Below are 20,568 nucleotides of genomic sequence, written 5' to 3' on the forward strand. Positions count from 1 at the left end.
GACTCCACCAGAAATTACCCTCGAACGATTTGTGTAGGCAGCAAGTGGACAAGTGATACAAAATTATTTTCTGCCTATGAGTAAACGAAAAGCTTTTAGTGGTTCTATTGTTTCAAAAACTTTTGCACCTGTACCTCAATCCATTCGCTGAACTCTTTAAGATTTATTTCGTTTGGTTAATAAAAAGACACTTACTAAAAACTGTTTTTTTTTATTCAATAGTAACATATTTGAAGGCACACTTAAGCTCTTAGATGCCAAGGGCATAAACTAAAAACTGTTTGACAGTTAGTTTCATGACAATCAGTTTTCACAGAAGTTCGGTTATTGGAAGATAATTTTACCATACGGACAGTATGGTATTTACCGTACTCGGCGACTATTCAGACTTACTGTATGAATTGTATATCCATTTACAAAATTCTGTAATGAAAATTTACGTAAAACTTATCGTCCGGTAAAAAACGCATAATTATTGTAAAATAAAACTCATGTACCGAAATATCGGTCATTTCTATACCGAAATTTTTCGTCAAAAATATTACCGAACAAAGGAATTAAATCAGTGTGTAAAGTTATAACGCGTCGTGATTACTTGGGTAACCATGTGACATCATTAACATATTCAAACTGCGTAAATTTTGACGAAGTGAAAATACTCCATGCAGGCAGAGATTAAATTTTCTTAATCACTATTTTCAAGAGTAAAATGGAGCCATATATTCCGTTTCAAACATATATCAATATCAGATAAAATTTCCGAACCTAGTCAACCATGCTATATCGTATTGGCATATTGTCGTAAAACTGAAATGTTGAGGCGCTGCTTGTTTAGAGATGATACTTTCAGGAAGAGCTGTCAAATCGGTAGGAAAATTTCTAATTATTCTACCTTGTCTATGATTACTTTTGAAAACGGGCAAATTCATTTGAAAAATAAGGGTAGAAGTTGAAAAAAAAGTATATACTCTGAGGTGATAGTATTGATCTTATGGCGTTTTCGTTTTTAATTTGCACTACACCGGTGCAGTGCTACACTGAGGCATGAATAAACGAACAAAAATGACAAAAACATAAACAGTAACCATTGACTACAATAAACGATTCCATTGCACAGAGCTACACCAAACTTTTGATGAGTGCTACACCAGTGGTATCGGTGCAGAAAAAGTGTAGCACTGGTGTAGTGCAATTTGCAAAAACGAACGGTTTCAGTGCAGCTTTCGCTACACCAGTGTAGTGCAATTTAAAAACGAAAACGACATTAGTTCATTGTATGAAATCTACCGTTTATTCAGAATAGATCAATAAACTTGGTTTGATACCATTTCTCATATGCCTGGAAATAACAAATAAGTATTCAAAATAAATAGTACTCGATCGCTATACATTCTAGTACTCGAGAAATCAACATTACACTGGTTTCTGTTTAAAAAAATGTTGATCCGAAAAAACCTAACCTTGCCCAATTTCACACATATCTGAAGATTTTCCACGTTTAATTGTAGTTTACACTAAAAAAAGTAATAGTAATCACTTTGCAATAGATTTTCTTCTACGTCGAGTGTACTTTTATTGCTGATATCTATTTGTACTATTGAATAAACGATAAAAATGTTGCAAATAACTACTGCCGATATTAAAATTTCCGAAAAAATCCTCCTTTTCTTGGTTCCATTTTCATTGGTTGGTGTCGCTACCGGTAAATCAGCTTTGCGACAATGTGCCAATAGAGCAGCAGATGTAAAGAAAAATAATACATAACATCAAATGCAAAAATTGTCTATTCGAAACTACCAACGGTACCAAAACCATGGGATCTCGAACTGAATTTTTGAAAATCCTGTGTAAATATCAAATTTGCTATACGTTGAAAACACTACTGCCACCTACTCGACTATTGATGATGATGATGATGATGATGATGATGATGATGACGATGACCCAAAACTGTGTCTCATGTGAAAGCGGCACCCAAATCGTGGTGACACCTCGTGTCGATCGTTTTGACATCTGCAAGTGTTTGCCATGCAGATTGAGTCAATTCTAAGCACAGTTCATATGTGAGAATGTATATCTGTTTTTTGTGGTGTCAATCTGTAAAATAACGGAAATGGAATTAAAAAATTCATATATCACAATAAGCAGCGTAATTGCGAGTATTGAACAATGTCCCAGGTGTGTTTAATGGTATATCCAGCGCCTTGCTATGACGTCATGAAACTGTGGCCAGCATCATTCTGCAAAAACCAAAACAATGAAGAATGGCTATCAAAAAAATAAATATTTCAAACTACTTGTTTATTCAGTACCCTTTACCGCACTTCCCCGAAAATTATCGATCAGAATATGGAAATATGGAAATTAAGATTTTGAAATGCTCAAATGTTTGTTTGCCATACTCTGAGCGCTCTGATTGCCCACCAAATGCCCCAGATGTTGGCAACGATAGCATTTGGTGGAGCGCCCTATCCTTGTCACCGGGCTGGGTATATCCGAACACACACTCAAAATAATAATCATATTATAGTTACCTGAAAAGTTATGTGAATATTTTCCACCCTACTTTTCACGTAGGTTTTAATGGACTGGCATTTAAAAGCCGTTTAATGCATAATCCTGTAAAAGTTACGTGTTTCATAGGTAAAATGTTATGTACTGTTCATATCACATTTATCTATCAGTTCATATCAAATTTAGATACCAGAAAATTACTATTTTATATATTGGTTGAAGTCAAAAGAGAGATTCCAGGTTTTGATATAAATCTATGAAATAAAAAATGCCATGAAATATAAAACATTTATTTCAGAAAATTGTCATATAATTCCAATGGCTTAAAAAGCAACTAAAAACGTCGTGGTATCTCAAATCGACAAGCCTCCAGAAATCGTTTATGTTGTCACTGCCATCCAACCGAAGCCGAAGTCGAGATCCAAGAACTCCCACAACTCTACCGATGCAGGTTGAAGTCGCATTACATGGTTTCAGTGTCTCTAGCTTCATACCGACGGCCTGTTTGAAGCAGTCGGCAGGAGCGGGTAAACTTCCGTACTCACGCAGGCACTCGGTCCAGTTGAACACATGGAAACTTTCATACTGGAATGGTCCGGTCGATGGAGTAAAAAATTGTAATTAAATAACTTTTCTCGCAAATATTTACACTACTTACACTTCGAGGGCCACTGCTCGCCATTTTCAAAATCGAGATTTTCACACTGGAAATTAACGTAGATTTTTTGACGTTTAGTCAATTCACGTAAACCTTATATGATGACTATATTCATTTTAGGGGATGTTCGTATAACATTCATTTTCGTCACGTAAAATATTCAATTTGACATTTGAAACCATTCTACGTGATTTTTCAAGTGAATCGAACGTGAATTTTTATTTGAGTGGCATAATATAATATTATTAGACACAAATGCAGTGAACAATCATCGCATTATAGGGACTGTGCTCGTCAATGAGTAGCGCCATCAGTGGCGAATAGGTGAAATAATCCTACCATAAAATAGAAGACAAACTGTAGCGTGCACGACGATGCTACCAATATCCGTCTGTCTAATCGCTCCACCTATCCGAACAAATGGTTTAAGCGCCACCTCTTTCGAGGACCACTTGTCGTGCCTAGGGTTGCCCGACCAGAAACCCAGCCTCAGGGCGGGTCGTTATAAAAGAGTTTAGGGGAACGATCTGGCAAACACAACCGATCCGAAAGGTACTCAGTTCAACAATCAACTATACCGCAACAAAACCCAAGAAATTCGTTTCTCTATCCAGATAACCTAAGAACACCAACTCGCGCGTATCATCACTGGAGGAAATCGTCCACCCAGAACCCTAAACCGTATCCGAAACGCGAGTGGTGGGACTAAGATTCCCAAGTAGTCCAACTCGGAGTAAACCACAAAAACTACACAATTATTACGACGCGAAACATGAGATACCTCCTCAAACCAGTAACATCTGTTTAACTATAGCAGCTATCTTCCTGAATAATATACACATCATTTATCGAAAGAACAGAAACATATTTATCGAAAGAACAGAAACATATTTATTAAGCTAACTTTAGCAATTCGTCATCCTAACCTAGGTTTCCATCTCCGTGTTGCCTATACTAATTGGTACCTAACTGTGTGCGGGTGGATATCTAGCTATCTTCGTTAAGGTGCCATAATACTAGATTTAAAGCTCACTTTTAGGTGGGTGTCTAGGCTACCCCCTTTTAACCATGCGCATGGATTTAATTTATAGCGTACTTACAGCTTTCTTCGCTGCTACCTGCTTGTATTGCGACGCTCCGCCGAATGATGACGATGCTGGCGTCGATACGAATGATTCTGCGCTGACGGCGTTTCGGTATGCCGACGTCGGAGCGGGTTTACGGCTGGACGTCCTTCGTGGGTAACTGCTGACAGTGTCGGAACGCCGGACTGCTGTCAGCAACAAAAAACGTGCACACCGGTTGGTTGTGACGTGTGGCTCTGATGGGCGGAAAATGACGAACTTCGCCCTTCTGGCGATTTTGACGGAGATTGCCAGAATTTCCAAGCCAGAGCGTGGGGTCTAGAGCGCGTCGCTGGATGAAGAACGGTGCGGCGAGCCGAAGAGCGTCTAAAGTAGGGAATAAAAAGCCGTCGCACGGCTACACGACGCCGTGAGCTTATTGTATCGTGATTGAATAGCACCATTGTAAATTACCTTTGTTATAATTTCCTTCCAACGCACACGATCTTTTCCCGCACTTTCTACTGCTAATATTAACGCAACACCTAAGAACAGAACTATTACCAAATTTTAAAGACATCTCATGTTTGAATTTAATACCTTCTAACACGCACCGCGGAACAAAAGTAAAAACACGCACTCTAGCCTCTTCCACGGTCTAGATGGAAATGGATTAGATCTTTTCCCTAAAACCCTCAGAATGCCGAATTTCAGTCTTAGCTAACCGGAAGTACGTAATTTTACCGAAGTAAGATTCGTATTTTCGAAAACCGAACTTCTTGGACAATAGTTTTAAGATTCGTTAGCTCATTCCCTCTCGAATCTTATGCATTCAACCATCTCGCGCCAATACCCTTTTTGCGTTCAAATCGTTATCTGGCGAACATTGATAAGACTACGCGAAAGAGGACTCTTCGGAGGCTGAAACCTAACCATTCGTATTGGTTTTGCAATATAGTGAGACCGATCGGTTATATAAAGAAGAGAAAAAGTTTGTATGCGCAAAGAAATGTAGATTAGCCGCCGGTGTTCATTCTTCATCTGATTAGAGATGCTTAACTTTTTACACGGAAGGGAATTATTTCAAGCGGCGGCTGACTTATTTGAATCATGACAAACGTGACTGCTACAAAACACGAGAAAAGGTCCTAAGTGCAAATGACAGTTTCTCTTTGTTTACTCTTATAGTCAAAAACCTGTTTTAAACCACCTAGTAGTGTAATTATGCCATTATCATATCAATCATATTCTCATATATAATACTGTGGTATACTATTAAAAATATTATGAAAATTATTGACCATCAACTAACATGACCTACTAACTTTACTAATTTTTATTCAAATTTTGAAGATTTTATACGATTTTAACATCGTACTCTAAACGAAGATTTTAATAGCATCCGCAAAATATGATTAATTTTCGGTAAAAGCATAAGATCTTCCATTTGAATCTAAGATTAAGCTATCTCTGAGAAATGTAAGTGAAATCCTTTTTTGAGTATATGACTATTATCTGCCGTCGTTATTCGAAAACCGGGAACCAGGATAGCCAGAATCGCTTTGTTTGACTGCCTACTGATAATGGCTACCGGTTGGAATACTTTCGAGACCAATTTAGAAAACTTTTTACTTTTTTCGTTTCGACTCTTTAAGTGACGGTACACAATTTTTAACACACTTTACCCTATCTTTCCGGAACCGAAAGTCGGATCCGGATGAAATTCAAGAATTCCGTGTAGAACCAAAAGACCTTTTATTCGAATCTAAGTTGGTCAACATCGGTGATGTCATTTTCGAGAAACACACACACACAGACATTGCTCAGCTCGACGAACTGAGTGGAATGACATATGACACTTGGTCAATTTTTACTAGGCGATTTTCAAGTGATTGTATAACCTATCTATATGAGAAAGGTAAAACAGTTCAGCGTCTCGATGAAATGATTATGTGTTGTTAATTTTGTGACTAGAATTTTCAATATACGTCGAACTGGGTACTCGCAAGTTTGCTAGCATTTTTATCATTGACATTTATTTCCTTCCTCCATTCTATGAATATTAACCATCCTGCGAATTATTTGAACTTTTAGTTAAAACTTGACAGTCGACTAGTTATTTTTTATCGAGTAGTTAAATTTATCTAAAACTGCGGCTCATTTCAAAGTTTGACGGATGGAAAGTTATTTGTCTAATTTGTTCTGAAAGTAAAGTAATAGCAAGTGGTGTAGAAATTGCAATTCAGCGAAAGTAAGAAGAACTTCGAGATAAACTTACTTCATTTAACAAAGTATTTTCCCTGCTTGGAGCAGAAAGGAGAAGAAATAAATAAATGAATAAATAAATAAATAAATAAATCAATATTTAAACTTTTTATTGGGGTACTTTCTTTGAGTGAAAGTATAAAAAGAAATTAAACAGAAGCAATTTTTACTAAAGGTGTGAAAATACAATTTTGTTGCAAAATTTTGTTTATTATTACTAGTCCGTTTGATTTGTCATTTAATGTGCTAAGAATATCGTGATTATAGAGTATGTTTGAGAAAATATGATCAACATTATACGCAAATCAAACTGCAATGACAGAAAATGACGTGGCCGTACTTAGATAAAGAACGAATAATTCGACTCAAAATGTAATAGCCAGTCGATGTTGAACAATCGTTCGCCCCGCGCGCCTATAGTTCTCGGCTCCGGAAAAAATACGCAGAGAAAATAACTAGGTACACGCTCTTTGAAAATAACTCACGGTTTGAGTTGCGATTACTCAAATTCATAAACTGGAACAATATGTCAAAATTTGAGTAAAGTAAACTCATTGCCATGAGTTCTCTCCATTTTTTTCATCCATTAGAGTAAGCGTTGAGTTTTTAAACATTTGAGTGAACAAAATACTTGCAGTTCAGTGCGTTTTCATTCTCGGAATATTCTTATCGAAATAAAGAATGCAAGAATACGTCGTTTTCCATTGCCGTTTCTAGATTTGGTTTTGAAAACATGAATCAACGTCAATCATCGATGTTTTGTGGTTTCAATTATGCTTAGTGAAAAGCGCAACATAAGGATATCAAAATAATTCAATTTTGACTCCAAACCGTTCAAAAGGAAACGGTTTTGAATCACTATTTTGCGCATTCAAAAGAAAGAAGAATAACTTTGTATATGAAAATTAACGAAGAAATGAAATGATGTTGAACGTTATCTCAACAGATTATGGTTAAAGAATGAGATTTTCAATGAGCATTTATTTTTCATATCTTCGTAGTTCACAAAAATATGTAAAGACGAAATTTAATCTGAACGTTTTTTCAACCACAAACAAATAAATACGAAAAGCTGAATCGAGCTGGCGGATGCCATAAGCAGACCAAAAGAGGGGTATGCTTCCCTCTTTTGGTCTGCTAATGTCAGCAAGCCAAAGGGGCCCTGTTATAGTGCAAGCGATAAATCTGCTCAGCTTTACATCTGACAATTTACTGGTGGTACTTTTTCAGTACCAAGTTTGGCTCTGCTTTCTCGTGCTCACTCTGTCTAAATGTTTTTTTTTTGTTGTTGATCATCAAATATCTGCACACCAATTTTGACTACAATTTGTGATTTGTCCGTTGATTAATAAACTTTCATCTCGTCACTGCAATCAAATACTAAAAGATAGCTCAGACGAAAACAGTTTAATTTTTCTTTATAACTTCTTGTGAAATCTGTATAAGTCTGCATTAAATTTAGGGAATCTGTATTCTGTATTAGATCTGTATGAGGTTGTAAAAATCTGTATAATACAGATAAATCTGTATAAATGGCATCTCTGGTGTAGAGTTAACTGGATTCTTGAATTGAAAGTATCGCTACTCACTGGTAGGTGTCACTGACTTTTGGTATAAATTTCAGTCACTTTTTCGCAGTGGCTGTTTGCTGCCCTATCTGCATCTTCATTATTTACCAGTTTATGTCAAAAGCTAACATTTTTCTTCATTGCTTCGCTTCGCTTGAAATGATAGAAGTATCCCAAGATTCTGTTTTGGAAAGCTAAAAAAATCCCAATAAATAGATATACTTGAATTAAACTCAATATTGTATAGGACAAAAATGGCTGGACTGGAATCTATGATTGTCGAGGATAAACAGCAACAGCAGAAACAAGTTGACCGAGAAAAGGTATGGGTGTATTTTTTGTGGCTTTATTCAATGGCGATTCGGCGATTTTTCTAGAAGGATTTATTAGGCTGTAAACATTTTATTGTAAAGCGTTACTGAATTAAATTCGGGTTTATTTCTTTTAAAAACGTACTAATATTTTATGTTTTACATATAGTTATAAATTATGGAAGAATGGAAGCATCCAGTAAACCATTAAGTATTTGGTGTGAAATGTGTACTATCTCGACGAAATCGTATGCTTCGAGTTCGTCCGACGGAACTTTCAACTAAAATACGATTCAGACTGTCCGTTATGTCCAACCTTCGTCATCGTCACCGTCGAAATCAGTTTAATGCATTCTTATGGAGACTGCGTACACAACGTCACTGTCATGGAACGTATTGACGCGTGAACGTTACAGTAAAGAAATTATTAAACTAATTTTGACGTTCCGGTAACGGCGACGGAGGGAGGCGGACCGTCTGAAACGTACATAAATACACTTAGGCAAAAATATATGGAATTTCATAATGATTTCGTATGATTTTTAGCCACAAGAATATCATAAGACCGCCTTAGGAAATCACGAAAAAAGGAATTCCAATAAAACGCTTTATGAAAATCATACGAAATTTTTAGGAACATTGTGCGAAATTTCTATGATAAACATAACTTCTCTCATATATTGTGAAGTTCATGAGTTGGTCGTATGAAAACTATAATAGTGATAGATAAGATGTATATTGCAGAGGTATATTTTTCATATTTATCTTACGAAATTATGATTTTGGTGATTTTTGATGCATCATAAGATTTGCCTTATGATTTTCACTACTCAATTTGCTTGAGTGTAGAGTTACTGGCGAGATGGACCGTAAATGTGGTCTCAGCCGTCTGTAAACAGACGAATAATAAATAAATCGAAGAACCGATTTGATACACTGAAAGATCAAAATTAATTAAAATCAAAATTAATGAAATCCGGTTGTATTGACAGATTATGTAATATTTCGGCAAACGATTTCGTCGGTTGCCGCGTCGATAGCTGTCTCTGTTAGATTCACAAAAGAGTAGGAGAAACAATTTATAAATTCGTTTGTTTTAAAGCCGGTAGATTCACCCGACTAAACCCGATTTTGTCAAAGGAATATTCTGAGGGATTTTTTATTGAGTAGTTTTATAAAAAATAATTATTAATCGAATATATTTTTCCTAGACTTGTCCGCTATTACTGCGTGTATTTTGTTCGACCGGACGACATCATTCAGCCAACGAGTATAATCACGGCAATGTTCCATCGAACGAGCTGCAAATCTACACATGGATGGATGCAACACTGCGGGAACTGACTACCTTAGTAAGGGACGTAAATCCGGAAACGCGACGTAAGGGTACCTACTTTGATTTTGCCATTGTTTCTCCGGATCGTGGTTCCCAGTTTCGGATGCGAGAAATCGGAGTCACTTGTTCCGGGCAGAAGGGAGCTGATGATTCAAAAACCCTGACAAATGCTAAATTTATCATTGGAGATTATATGGACATTAACATTACCCCTCCGAACCGTATGCCACCGATGAGACGACCCCGGCCCTACTAGGGTCGGCCAAGACCCGGGCTGCGTTGGGCCGCTGGTCCAACGGACGGGTGGAATAAATAATTTTGCATTCAAAACAATTTTATAAAATAGGAAGCATATTTCCTTCTCTTTATTAGACATCTTAAGTCGTACAAGTAAAATAAATACAATCCTAATGACGAATGAAACGATGATTGAATTTAGCGAATTTTCCAAAGGGAAAGTTTTCCGTCACGTTAGATTTTACAAAAAAAATAAGTCTTAATTTCTATTGTACTGTGCCTGGGCAGGTCGTTTCGTTTTGCCAGCGTTGCGAATCTCTTCCTCCAATTCTTCCTCATCTTCCTCGTCACGTTTGTTGGGATCACACAGGATACCTGTTTCGTAGCTGTATTCGCGCTTTTCGCCATCAGGATCGACGTAGCCGTAGCTTCCACTAAAATGAAATAATTGACTGCGTTAGAAATTGTAGAACACCATGATTTTGGAAAAATATTTAGTTTTATTTTTGAGTTTTACGTTCAAGTTTTAGATGTTTTGAAATTGTAAAAAATATCAAAATTATTAAAATAATTTGACAACGCATTTTCAATTCAACTAAAATAATTAAAACCAGGGGCTAGATCGGACATGTGGTTAAATGGACAGCATAAATATCTTATAAAACTGCTATTATCTCGATTCATGGATTGACTTTGTAAACGCGCTTGGAGATGACAAGGTAGAGGTGACTTGGGTTTAAAACCAGTTTTGGTGGATGTTTTTTTAATATATAAAAAGTGTCCGATTTAGCCCCGGTTTCCCCTATATTATGAAAACCCCTTGGGTACGCGCCTGACAAACGTCCTTATACCCAGACTATATAATTGTCAGAACAGAGTAAAATTTAGTGTAGCAGCAAATGTTCTATCAAATTTCAAAGTGAAAAACTTAAACTTCGAAGAAACATTCTAGCGTTACCCGAGGAAAACTGGTATATAACTAATAAACTTTGATTTTTTTTTTAAATTTAGGTGATCCAGCAACTCGTTTTTGTGGAAACCGTAATTCTACTTTTTTGGAGACACGTCCGAATTATGGCTGCTATTGTAGTATTTTTTAATACTTCTTCATGAAAATTTTATATAATATTCTTGGAATGTTGAACTTTAATGTAACATTGTCATTAATAAAAAAGATGTTAACAGCGTTGTCACACAAAAAATCACTTAAACATGCCGTACGAATTAACCTTCTTTAAATCATGCTCTAACTACCGCATATCCAACTAACGAACACTTCAACCACAGATAACAGATGTTCAGGCGCGAACAAAATTTTCCAAAAACCATTGTAAATTTAAGATTTGCTGTTCGTTGGAAACAAGGAGTTAACTATTGCTATCTACTCGACTATATGTCGCGATCTTTCAAAACATTTTATTATGTTCCGGAACAATAAGAAAGTTTTACCGCAAATTATAGAAATATTCCAACTCCAACAATTTGAACACTTCTCTCCCGATTTCCCTAAAATATAAACATTATAAATTGTGATTTTGACCAACAGCATAGAAAAATTTAGCGTGAAGTAAATGTAGTTCCCAAAATTATGTCGATCGCGGTGACATCTGCAAGTATTCGCCAGGCTACTCATTCAAAATTTAATACACAGTTCATATGTGTGCCTGTATATTCGTTTTCTGGGTACCTGGGTCTGTTGTTCTGTTTTTACAGGGTACCAGGGGCACAGAGAACAGTCATCCAAGTTTAGACTTCAATGTGTGTAAACAATTTAAAGGTTGTTTGGCAAAGTGGTCACCAAGTAGGAATTCGCCTATAGAGGCGCTTTGTGTAGTCCAGCAATTCATGCGTGCAAAGTGGTACGCAACGATGATTTTTAACGGATTTTAACTTGCATGCTTTATACAGCTTTTTTAAAAAAAGTTTGTACTAGCTTGGAAGTTTGTTCACAGACTAACAGACATGACAGTATGAGTAAGTTTTTATAAAAATAATTTTTCGTGGTGCACTAGTTCCACCTATATTGTACTGCGCGAACTATTTACTATTGGTACACCCCTTGTGTTATGTTTAAGTTTTTTTACTATTTGTTTTCCCCTCGTTTGTCAACACCGATCAGCTGCTTGCAGGGATGCCTGATTTCATCATAATATTTGAAAATGAATCGTCACAATAAATTATTGGATTACGTTGATAATATATTTAACTTTTTTAGCGATGTTGGAAGGTAACCATTTATTTTCTCAACGTTGTTCATCTAGACTATTTTTGATTGTGTTGGTAATTTTCACCCGAAATTAAGTGACGGCAGACCAGAAGTAAGTAAATATTGTAACAGAACGGGTTCGATTTTGTATTGCGTTTAAGGATGAGAAGTAGGCACAATTCTGTATACAGTTTTGGAAATATGTATTAAATCTGTATCCTGCATGAAATTCGCATGGACGTATGCAAATCAATACATTACAGGTAATTCTGTATGAATGGCAACTCTGTTGGTAAATGAAAAAATAAACACAGTCTAGATTACAGACAGGATGTTTTTGATAGGGTAACGTGGCGTCATCATGCCATATGCAAGTACTGTCCAAACTAAAGGAATATTCGAAATGACCGTTAAAATGATTGAAGAATCTAATTTGAGTGTCCTGTGTTTGTTCTCTGTTCCATATCATGTCAATTGTATTGTTGCGAAGTACTGCTATTTTAACGCGCACGAATTTGACATATCTCTTACCTACTTATATGCAGAGATGTCTATCTCCTCTGTGTGACGAAGAGCAAGCAAATTTTCTCCCCTCGCACTGACAACTTCAACGAGAGCTCTTCTCTTTCACATTTATACACCACTGTTGTGTAAGTGTGCACGCATCATGAGTGCGTTTGTTTATTTCCTTTTACCTCTTCCACTGAATCGCACCAAAGTGCTAGAGCATTAGCTAATAAATTCTCTGAGGAGGATGCAGATACTTTCACAGAGGTGTACACGCCGGTGAGCACTCTGCTGTATGGTTTTCGTAGATGAAGCGTGGACACGCAAAATCAGCAAAATAAAACAATTTATCGTAAAATTTTCGGTTTTCCTTGCAAATTTTTCATAGCAAGGCCAGATCTACTCTCTATTAATTGAAGTTCACAGAAGTGTTCGCTCACAATCACGCGCCAGTGGTCACTTGGGTGTATTTAGACGAGAGCGCGTGTGAGCGATTCATGCGAAGAGAATGTGTTTCACTCGCGCCAGCTGCGTTAACCACAAGCACACACTCAAATGCTGTCTATTCGACACTGAGATAAAGTGCGCTTTCCTCTTTGTGCGGTGCTTCGTTTGTTTCATCCTCGGTGTGGCAAAAATCTGACTCTAGCGTGTATAACTCTGGTGAAATGCCATCTCTGCTTATATGAACGAGATTCGATGCGAACTCGCCTGAGAACGCCGTGCTAGCAACAAAGTATGTCGCTTAGAATTTGTTAGTAAAATGTGAGATCTGTACATCTGGATAATATGATGTCTTTGCTTCAAAATTGTTGAAAAATTATATTCGAAATTGACGCTTCAAGCGAGATAAACACAATGCAAAATAACCTACCGAGTGACACAGTCAATTCCGATAGTTTCCTCCTTGAAAGAACCGTCATCATTCTCAAAGCCCCAGGTAATGGAACCATCTTCGTGTTCCTCACGCCATTTTCTCAGAATCTGTGCCACGGGTTTGCGACGGCGTTCATCTTCGGCTTGCTGTCGGGTGTGTGGTCGGTCTTCGTCGAAATGCTGTTGCTGACGCGCAGGAGTTGGTCTAGAGATGACTTGCTGTGGTGCCGGACGGTACTGCTTTGGTGCGGGGACCGGAGCAGAAGGTCGTTCCGGTGCTATGGCAAAACGCTGTGCATTGGTGGAGACATCCTTGTCCGTCGAGAAGAATCGCTCGGGAATCTGGGCCCGGGGTACTGGAGCAGGCCGGTTATCCTGTGAGTTGAAGCGGGAAAGGATGTTCTGTTGAATTTCACGTTCGTCAAAATCATCAGGAATGGAGTGCTGTTGGGGAGCGGGTGAGGTGTGGATAATCGGGACGAATGGTTGGGAATTTTCGTGGTCCTCATGGTCTTCGGTAACGGGTTTAGCTTCTGGCGCCAGGAATTTGGGGGTAGAAATGGGTATCGAGTTTGGTATCGAAGGACGGATTGCACCCGGTCGGCGCACTCGCAGCACAGGGCCCGAGTGGGATAACACTCGTTCCTCACGAATCGGTACACCACGTACAACGGGCAGCGGAATCGCTCCGGGGATGTTGATCCGGGGTGGTGGTGGTCCATACTGGGCACCGGCCAGTGACAGGAGCCCTACGAGAGGGATCTGTAAGGAACAATGAGAGAGAATAGATTTAGCTATGCTTTATGATCATTCTTTTATTAGGAATCATAGATTGATACAATCAGCTACGATTTTTATGAAAATATCGCATTTGTTAACCATTTGCAGATTGACATATACTGCTTCAAGATCTTAACAGATAATCAGGGCCAATTCAATGTTATACATTTTATTTAATTGAAATTACTAAGATGATTAATTGTTAATGGAACTCATGGTTACTGTTTTCCTTTGAATTAGTGTTCTTATCGCTATCGAAAGTTGGCGGGAAATTGAATAGCTAATAGCACTGTAGTTCAATGATTTTCGATTGCTCTTATTTCCGGGAACATCGTTTCGGTTTTCGTCTGTCTTCATCTCGCATTTGTGTTTTTTCGAGGTGTTAGTTAAGTTGTTATCAGTTGATCCACTCGATGTTTGAAGCTACGAGGGAAGATCGATAATTTTTCAGATAAACTATCAAAAACGAAGATCTGTTATGAAACATGATTTTGTTGATTTTTTAAATATTTTCCATGAAGTTCCATACACTTTTGCATGCGGTCCAAAAAATTTCTGAAGAACATTTCTCACTCCGAAGATGGTATCATCAAAACATGCAATTTGAAAGCTAATTTAAGCGTCGTTGGCCACGCTCCGTGGAACGCGTTTCAGCACCCGAGATCAGGCATGACAAAAACATGGATCCGTTCTGCACGGTACTCACCTTCACTCATGAGCACACCACCAGGAGTATTGAATGCTACGCTTCGTGCCCGTGTTGAATAGCAAACACCGAACGCTGCAGAAAAAGCACCCGTAGAGGTTGTCGTGTAATTGCCAAGCACCGGTGTTTGGATTTTCGGGCAGCACTGAAGTCGAATGTCCCTGACTTCGGCAAATACCGAAGCCGAGTGTTTCCGATTTTGCCTTATACGTTGCTTGTACTATAATTGCCTATAGCGCCACGGTATGACGAAAAATGCGTTTGAATGATTCATTCTTTTTCGTGTTTGATTGAATTCAATTCATTGACAATATAACCAACGCATGGGTGCTCTTCGGTGCCTTCGCGAAATTCAAAACACTCGGCTCCGGTGTTTAACGAAACTGAAAACACGCGGTTTCGGTGTATGCCGAAGCTTGAAACACCAGCGCCGAAAATAAAACACCGCCACCAGCACCGTGGCTTCGCATCATTGCGTTTCGTGTTTCTCTTTGTGCACTGCATTCTCAATACACGCGGTGTGGTGGTGGTTATATGAATAACGCGGTGCAGTACAGTGTTTGAAGATGAGATTATGGAAAAACCCCAGATGGCTCTGATGTCCATACCGAAAACTGAACATAAAAAATGTTTCGAGGATTGGATCACGCGCTGGCATTAGGGGAGCGGGTCATATCGCCGAAAGCCATTTCGCCGAAAGTCGTTTCGCAGAATGCCATTTCACCGAAAGTCCTTTCGCCGAATAGGTCATTTCGCCGAAAGTCGTTTCGCTGAAAGGGTCATTTCGCCGAAAGGGTCATCTCGCCGAAAGGGTCATTTTGCCGAAAGGGTCATTTTGCCGTAAGGGTCATATCTCCTGCATGTTATGTCTCCTGTATAACTGATGTGGCGCAGCCACATAACCGAAGCCAAGATGGCTCGGCAGCACAAAGCCGAGCCGACGCCAGCTGAGTCGGCCGCCGACCCGACGTCGGAAGCGGCGGTCTCTGGCATACAAACCTGTAACCGCCTCGTTTGCCCGGTCTACTCAAAACTAGGTTTCTTTGCTTTAGTTAGGTCCGAACGAGCGGTAGCGAGGTTGGACAGCACATGAACTAAAACGATGTGGCGTAGTATTTTTTTCATTTTCACTTAATAAACGGAAAATACCACCTACATGTGCCTGGTAGATACACCTATGCAATTGCTTTGATGCTAGCTAATAATAAACAAGTTTTCTTGGGAACTACTTTCTGAAGTTCATGAATCAATCTTTATTCAAGAGTACAACCATCAATCATTATTCAAGAAGTACAATGGTAAGTTAACAAAACGGGCGTTAACGCTATCATCTTTCGATTGTATTTAATTTAAATCAATTCTAATTACGATTTCAAGACGATTTCAGAATTCGGCGAAATAACCCTCTCGGGGAAATGACTTTCAGCGAAACGGCTTTCGGCGAAATGGCTTTCGGCGAAATGGCTTTCGGCGAAATGACTCTAATCCGGCATTAGTGTGTTGAAGTCGATGGGGAGTACTTTGAAGGGGACAATATCGATCTTGATGATCAATCAGTCAGTAATTGTGATGTTTGCGAATTGACTATGAATTGAATGGGAATCTTTAAAATTATCCACTCATTGGGTTGTTGTTATTAGCTCGTTAACGTTTGTTTGAATTGTGGAAAAATAGGTCCAAACACAATACATGCGAATCTACCGAATCTATAAATATATCCTTTTTCACAATAAGCTCCATGATATTTTCTTTTAATGCAATTTGCCAATTCGAAATAAAATAAATAACATTAATTCTCAATGATTTGTTCCAGTTTTAGTTTCGAACATGCTTCGCTGTACTCGGCCGCTGCCGCATTCAGTTATCGTTCTATCGCTCTGAAAACTCGTTATAGTCCTATCGCTCTGAGAACACATACACCGCATCGCAAGTTTATCTTCACTCAACAATTTCCCTGTATAGGAGCTAGTTACGGGTTCTAGTTCCATCTCTACGATAACATTTTTTCATTACATAGTTGCATTCTCATTGTGAGGCTCGTTCTTTCTTTAAAAAATACAGTTTAACCTTTGAGTTGCTACTACTATTTTAATTAACAAATTTTGCTTATATACTACAAGTTAGAACAGACTTACGTCTAATGTTAATTCTTAATTTATTCCGCGCTTGCGCATAAGCCTGAATTTCGTGTTTCTTACCTCCCTAGGCTTGTGCGCATGCGTGGTTATGCTATAAGGAAGAGAGAGAACACAGGCATTCAACGACCCCTTATTTCCTTCTTTTCCTTACATTGCCCAGCTTGCGATCCCAACTATGACAAGTTAAATCCAGCTGTTTCTCCTCCCTTCAAGGAGGTCATTCACTTGTCTCGAGGCATGTGTTTTATGCTATTCCTTCCTTCTTCGAGGAGGTCATAGCCCTGCTCGAGATAAGTGCTTACATTATTTTATTTTAGCCCTTTAAACGACGACATCGGTCGTTGCTCTTATTTCTAACGGATTTTATGATTCGATGTCGTAACCCGGGAGCTCGACGATGCGGGAGATTTCATTTCTCGCTAGCTTAAATTTAGAATCCTAGTATGGGATTTAAATCTAGGCACGCTGGTGAAACTGTCAGCCACATTTCCAACCCCCGTAAATCCACCACATCGATTTACAAAATACCGTGGCTGATATTAATCGTTTCTCGTTAATGTAGGATATAATGGTGCAGTTCTTCTTTCCTCTATTTGAACGCTTTCACATTCGCCTGAGTTATTTATTTCGTTCCTATCTGCCTCTTGTTGAGACCTTCGCAACGAGTTTCTATGAGACAAGAAAGTAGTCAGTGAATCCCAAAATGAAGCAATTAACTGCCACCCTAATCCATAAATATCGTACAATATACGCCCATGCATTATTATGTCTACCACAAACTTCAATATTCTCCCTATCATGTAAATTCCTAAGAATGTAGAAGTTAAATTTCCCAGCCATGTCGTCCAAGATATTAATTTTTCCCAATATCTATTCAGAGCGTTCTCTATCACTCTTTCCGATACTAAGGCGTCAAAATTATATCCTTGTAGGTTTGGTTGTTGACTCGCTAAAATTTTATGAAGTACATTTGAAGCGATTCTTTTTTCTCCTTGATCATAAATCATATTACGCATCTTTTCAATGCTATCGGCATCATAAACTCCGCTTTGCATTAGGCTTGGTAGCGGCGTATACGTCCACGTCGTGACTATGTCAGTAGTTAATTTATTTGGCGACGTCGTTTCTCTCAAACGACCATCTGTAGTATACCATCTTCCGCCAAACATATACTTCGCAGGAAGGATTGGTGTACAATCTATTTCGGTTCCCCTCATTTGAAGGATTCTTGAAACTGGAGCTAAATACATTTCAGTCCCGTTATACTTTACTGGGATTTCCTGATAACATCGCTCCGCTGTTCTATGCGTGACATAGACAGGTTTGCATTCCAGAATGTGTAAAACCTCTCCTGCTACAACAGCTGTGTATCCAGATCGCTTCACTATCCCTGAAACGAACTCCGTTGGATTGAGCCGAGCTAGAGTCAGTTTTGTCTCCATTATTGTCTTGTCAACCTTGCACATTTCTGTCATAATTGTATTATAGATTTCCTCAAACTTTTGCCCAATGTAGCTCTCTACTAGCGTGATTTTTGAGTTAAAGTAAGTAAACAAGTCATAATTTTTTCCATTCGGACGTCTTTTGAATGGCGATTTGAATTCTGTTTCTTCTAGGATCAATATTCTCGGATGATCGGTTTTGTAACCATTGTATCCACATATACGAGTTGGATCTCTGGTTCTGACGGAAAATACATGTGAGTCTGAAATAGCGCTATACACGGCTTGCGTATTTCTTTTCTTACCAGCATCCACAGTTTTATTTACCATTCCTTGATAAATTACTTCGAATTCATCGTCTTCGCAACGTTTATCGCCGTTTATATCCCATGTCATATATCCTTGTTCCCCGTCTAAACATTTCCCTTGGGAGTATGTACAAACTATTCCGTTGCGTAGTGTTATCTGATCATTTTCATAATCCACAGAACTTGTATAGTCGTACAATGAAATTGCATACTCATAGTAAACCAATGCGTCTACCCAGGTGTAAAATGGTGTTCGGTAAATTCCACCCTTACACGAGCTTCCTTGTACATGACCGATTATTAGTACTTCTCCATGAGTCGTTCCGTTTCTCTTGACCTCGTTAATTCTAGTCTCTTGAGTCAAACGTACTGAATTCAGTAAGTGAGTTATTCTGCACTCTTCATTCGTGAATTCCTTAACCGAATGAGAATAGCCATATTGATAGTCCGACGTGTGAGAATGCATCCCACAATGTCGTATAGATCTTTTCAAGATGACTTTACATTGATACGCATGAGCAGATCCTTTTGCATTTTTTTGTAAAACTTGTATTGGAACTTCTATTGTCGTTAAATTATTTGTCGGTGGAAAACATGGTGCTACGTCCAGCAACGAATATGTAGTTATATTTATCTCCGGATTCGCACAATCGTATGCAATCAATCCAGGAGCAATGGTTCCAAATGCTTGACATATTATCATCATCAAAGCTAAGGCTGCCAAACAAATATTTTTCAATTTTGTATTCTGTCTTCGGGTTGGTCTTTTGTTACTAGACTCGATGGCAATTTTCTGTTGGTTGTTTCCTTCCATTTGTGAGACCTCCACTTCATCTTGAGTGTCGGTACTTATTTTTGGTTCACTAGACTTTACGTCTAGCACCGATAATTTAACTGTAGGTTTTACTACTGTTCCTTTTTGTGTTTTTATGACGGCGGACCTAATTATACCGTCTTTAGCGCGTCGTACTTCAACCACGAGACCCTTTATCCATTTTCCTTTTCTCTCTTCATCCGGAAAAATTACTATGTCTCCTAGCTTTAGAGAGGTCGATGACTCTTGCCATTTTGGTCTCCTAGCGAGGTTTGGTAAATATTCTCTTACCCATCGGCACCAATATTCTTTCGTAATTTGCTGCACTCTTTTCCATTGCTGTCGAGTAGCTTCTGCCTTTGAGACGTCGTTTAAATTTGGTTCGGCCTCCCCTGAGCATCCCAATAAAAAATGATTTGGCGTCAACGCTTCATCATCTTCTGATTCGATAGGAATATGCGTTAACGGTCGGCTGTTGATGATAAACTCAATTTCTATTAACACACTTCGTAATATATCTTCAGGCATAGTTGTTTGAAGTGAAGGCATTATACTTTTAACTTCTTTTATCATTCTTTCCCATACTCCACCAAAATGCGGAGCGGATGGCGGGTTGAAAAACCATTCTATTCCATCACCTGCCAGCCTTTCTTGAATCTTTTTTAATTCGTTATTTGCACCTATGAAATTGGTACCATTGTCGCTGTAAAGTTGTGAAATTTTTCCTCTTCTGTGTATTACATTTTTCAGACACACAAAAAAGGCGTCAGTGCTTAAGTTATTCGCTACTTCAATATGAACAGCACGTGTTGATAAACAAGTAAACAACGCACCCCAT

At 38.4% G+C, this 20,568-nt stretch overlaps 2 protein-coding genes and 1 long non-coding RNA gene across 3 annotated transcripts in view; 1 reads left to right on the forward strand and 2 right to left on the reverse strand.

Annotated features, from left to right (window-relative positions):
- Positions 1 to 4,116: 4,116 nt before the first annotated feature.
- LOC131429757 (uncharacterized) lies at positions 4,117 to 5,361 on the reverse strand. Its single transcript, XR_009229452.1, has 3 exons — positions 4,837 to 5,361; positions 4,711 to 4,781; positions 4,117 to 4,654 (listed from the first exon to the last, which is right to left on the reverse strand). It is a non-coding gene; the product is annotated as an uncharacterized LOC131429757 (long non-coding RNA).
- A 2,823-nt stretch (positions 5,362 to 8,184) lies between these two features.
- On the forward strand, positions 8,185 to 10,139 carry LOC131427081 (histone deacetylase complex subunit SAP18). The gene is made up of 2 exons (XM_058589994.1): positions 8,185 to 8,392; positions 9,592 to 10,139. Exons 1-2 carry the CDS (start codon positions 8,324 to 8,326, stop codon positions 9,970 to 9,972), a joined length of 450 nt encoding a protein of 149 aa, XP_058445977.1. The 5' UTR covers positions 8,185 to 8,323; the 3' UTR covers positions 9,973 to 10,139.
- Positions 10,050 to 20,568, reverse strand: part of LOC131427080 (uncharacterized) — a 33,942-nt gene continuing 23,423 nt past the window's right edge. The window contains exons 2-3 of the mRNA XM_058589993.1: positions 13,541 to 14,304; positions 10,050 to 10,387 (exon numbers count right to left, since the gene is read on the reverse strand). Of these exons, the coding sequence (XP_058445976.1) occupies positions 10,213 to 10,387; positions 13,541 to 14,304 (939 nt within the window). The 3' untranslated portion in view covers positions 10,050 to 10,212. The remainder of the gene's footprint in view (positions 10,388 to 13,540; positions 14,305 to 20,568) is intronic.

This window comes from Malaya genurostris, chromosome 2 (assembly GCF_030247185.1).
Source record: "Malaya genurostris strain Urasoe2022 chromosome 2, Malgen_1.1, whole genome shotgun sequence".
Classification (NCBI taxonomy): Eukaryota; Metazoa; Arthropoda; class Insecta; order Diptera; family Culicidae; genus Malaya; species Malaya genurostris.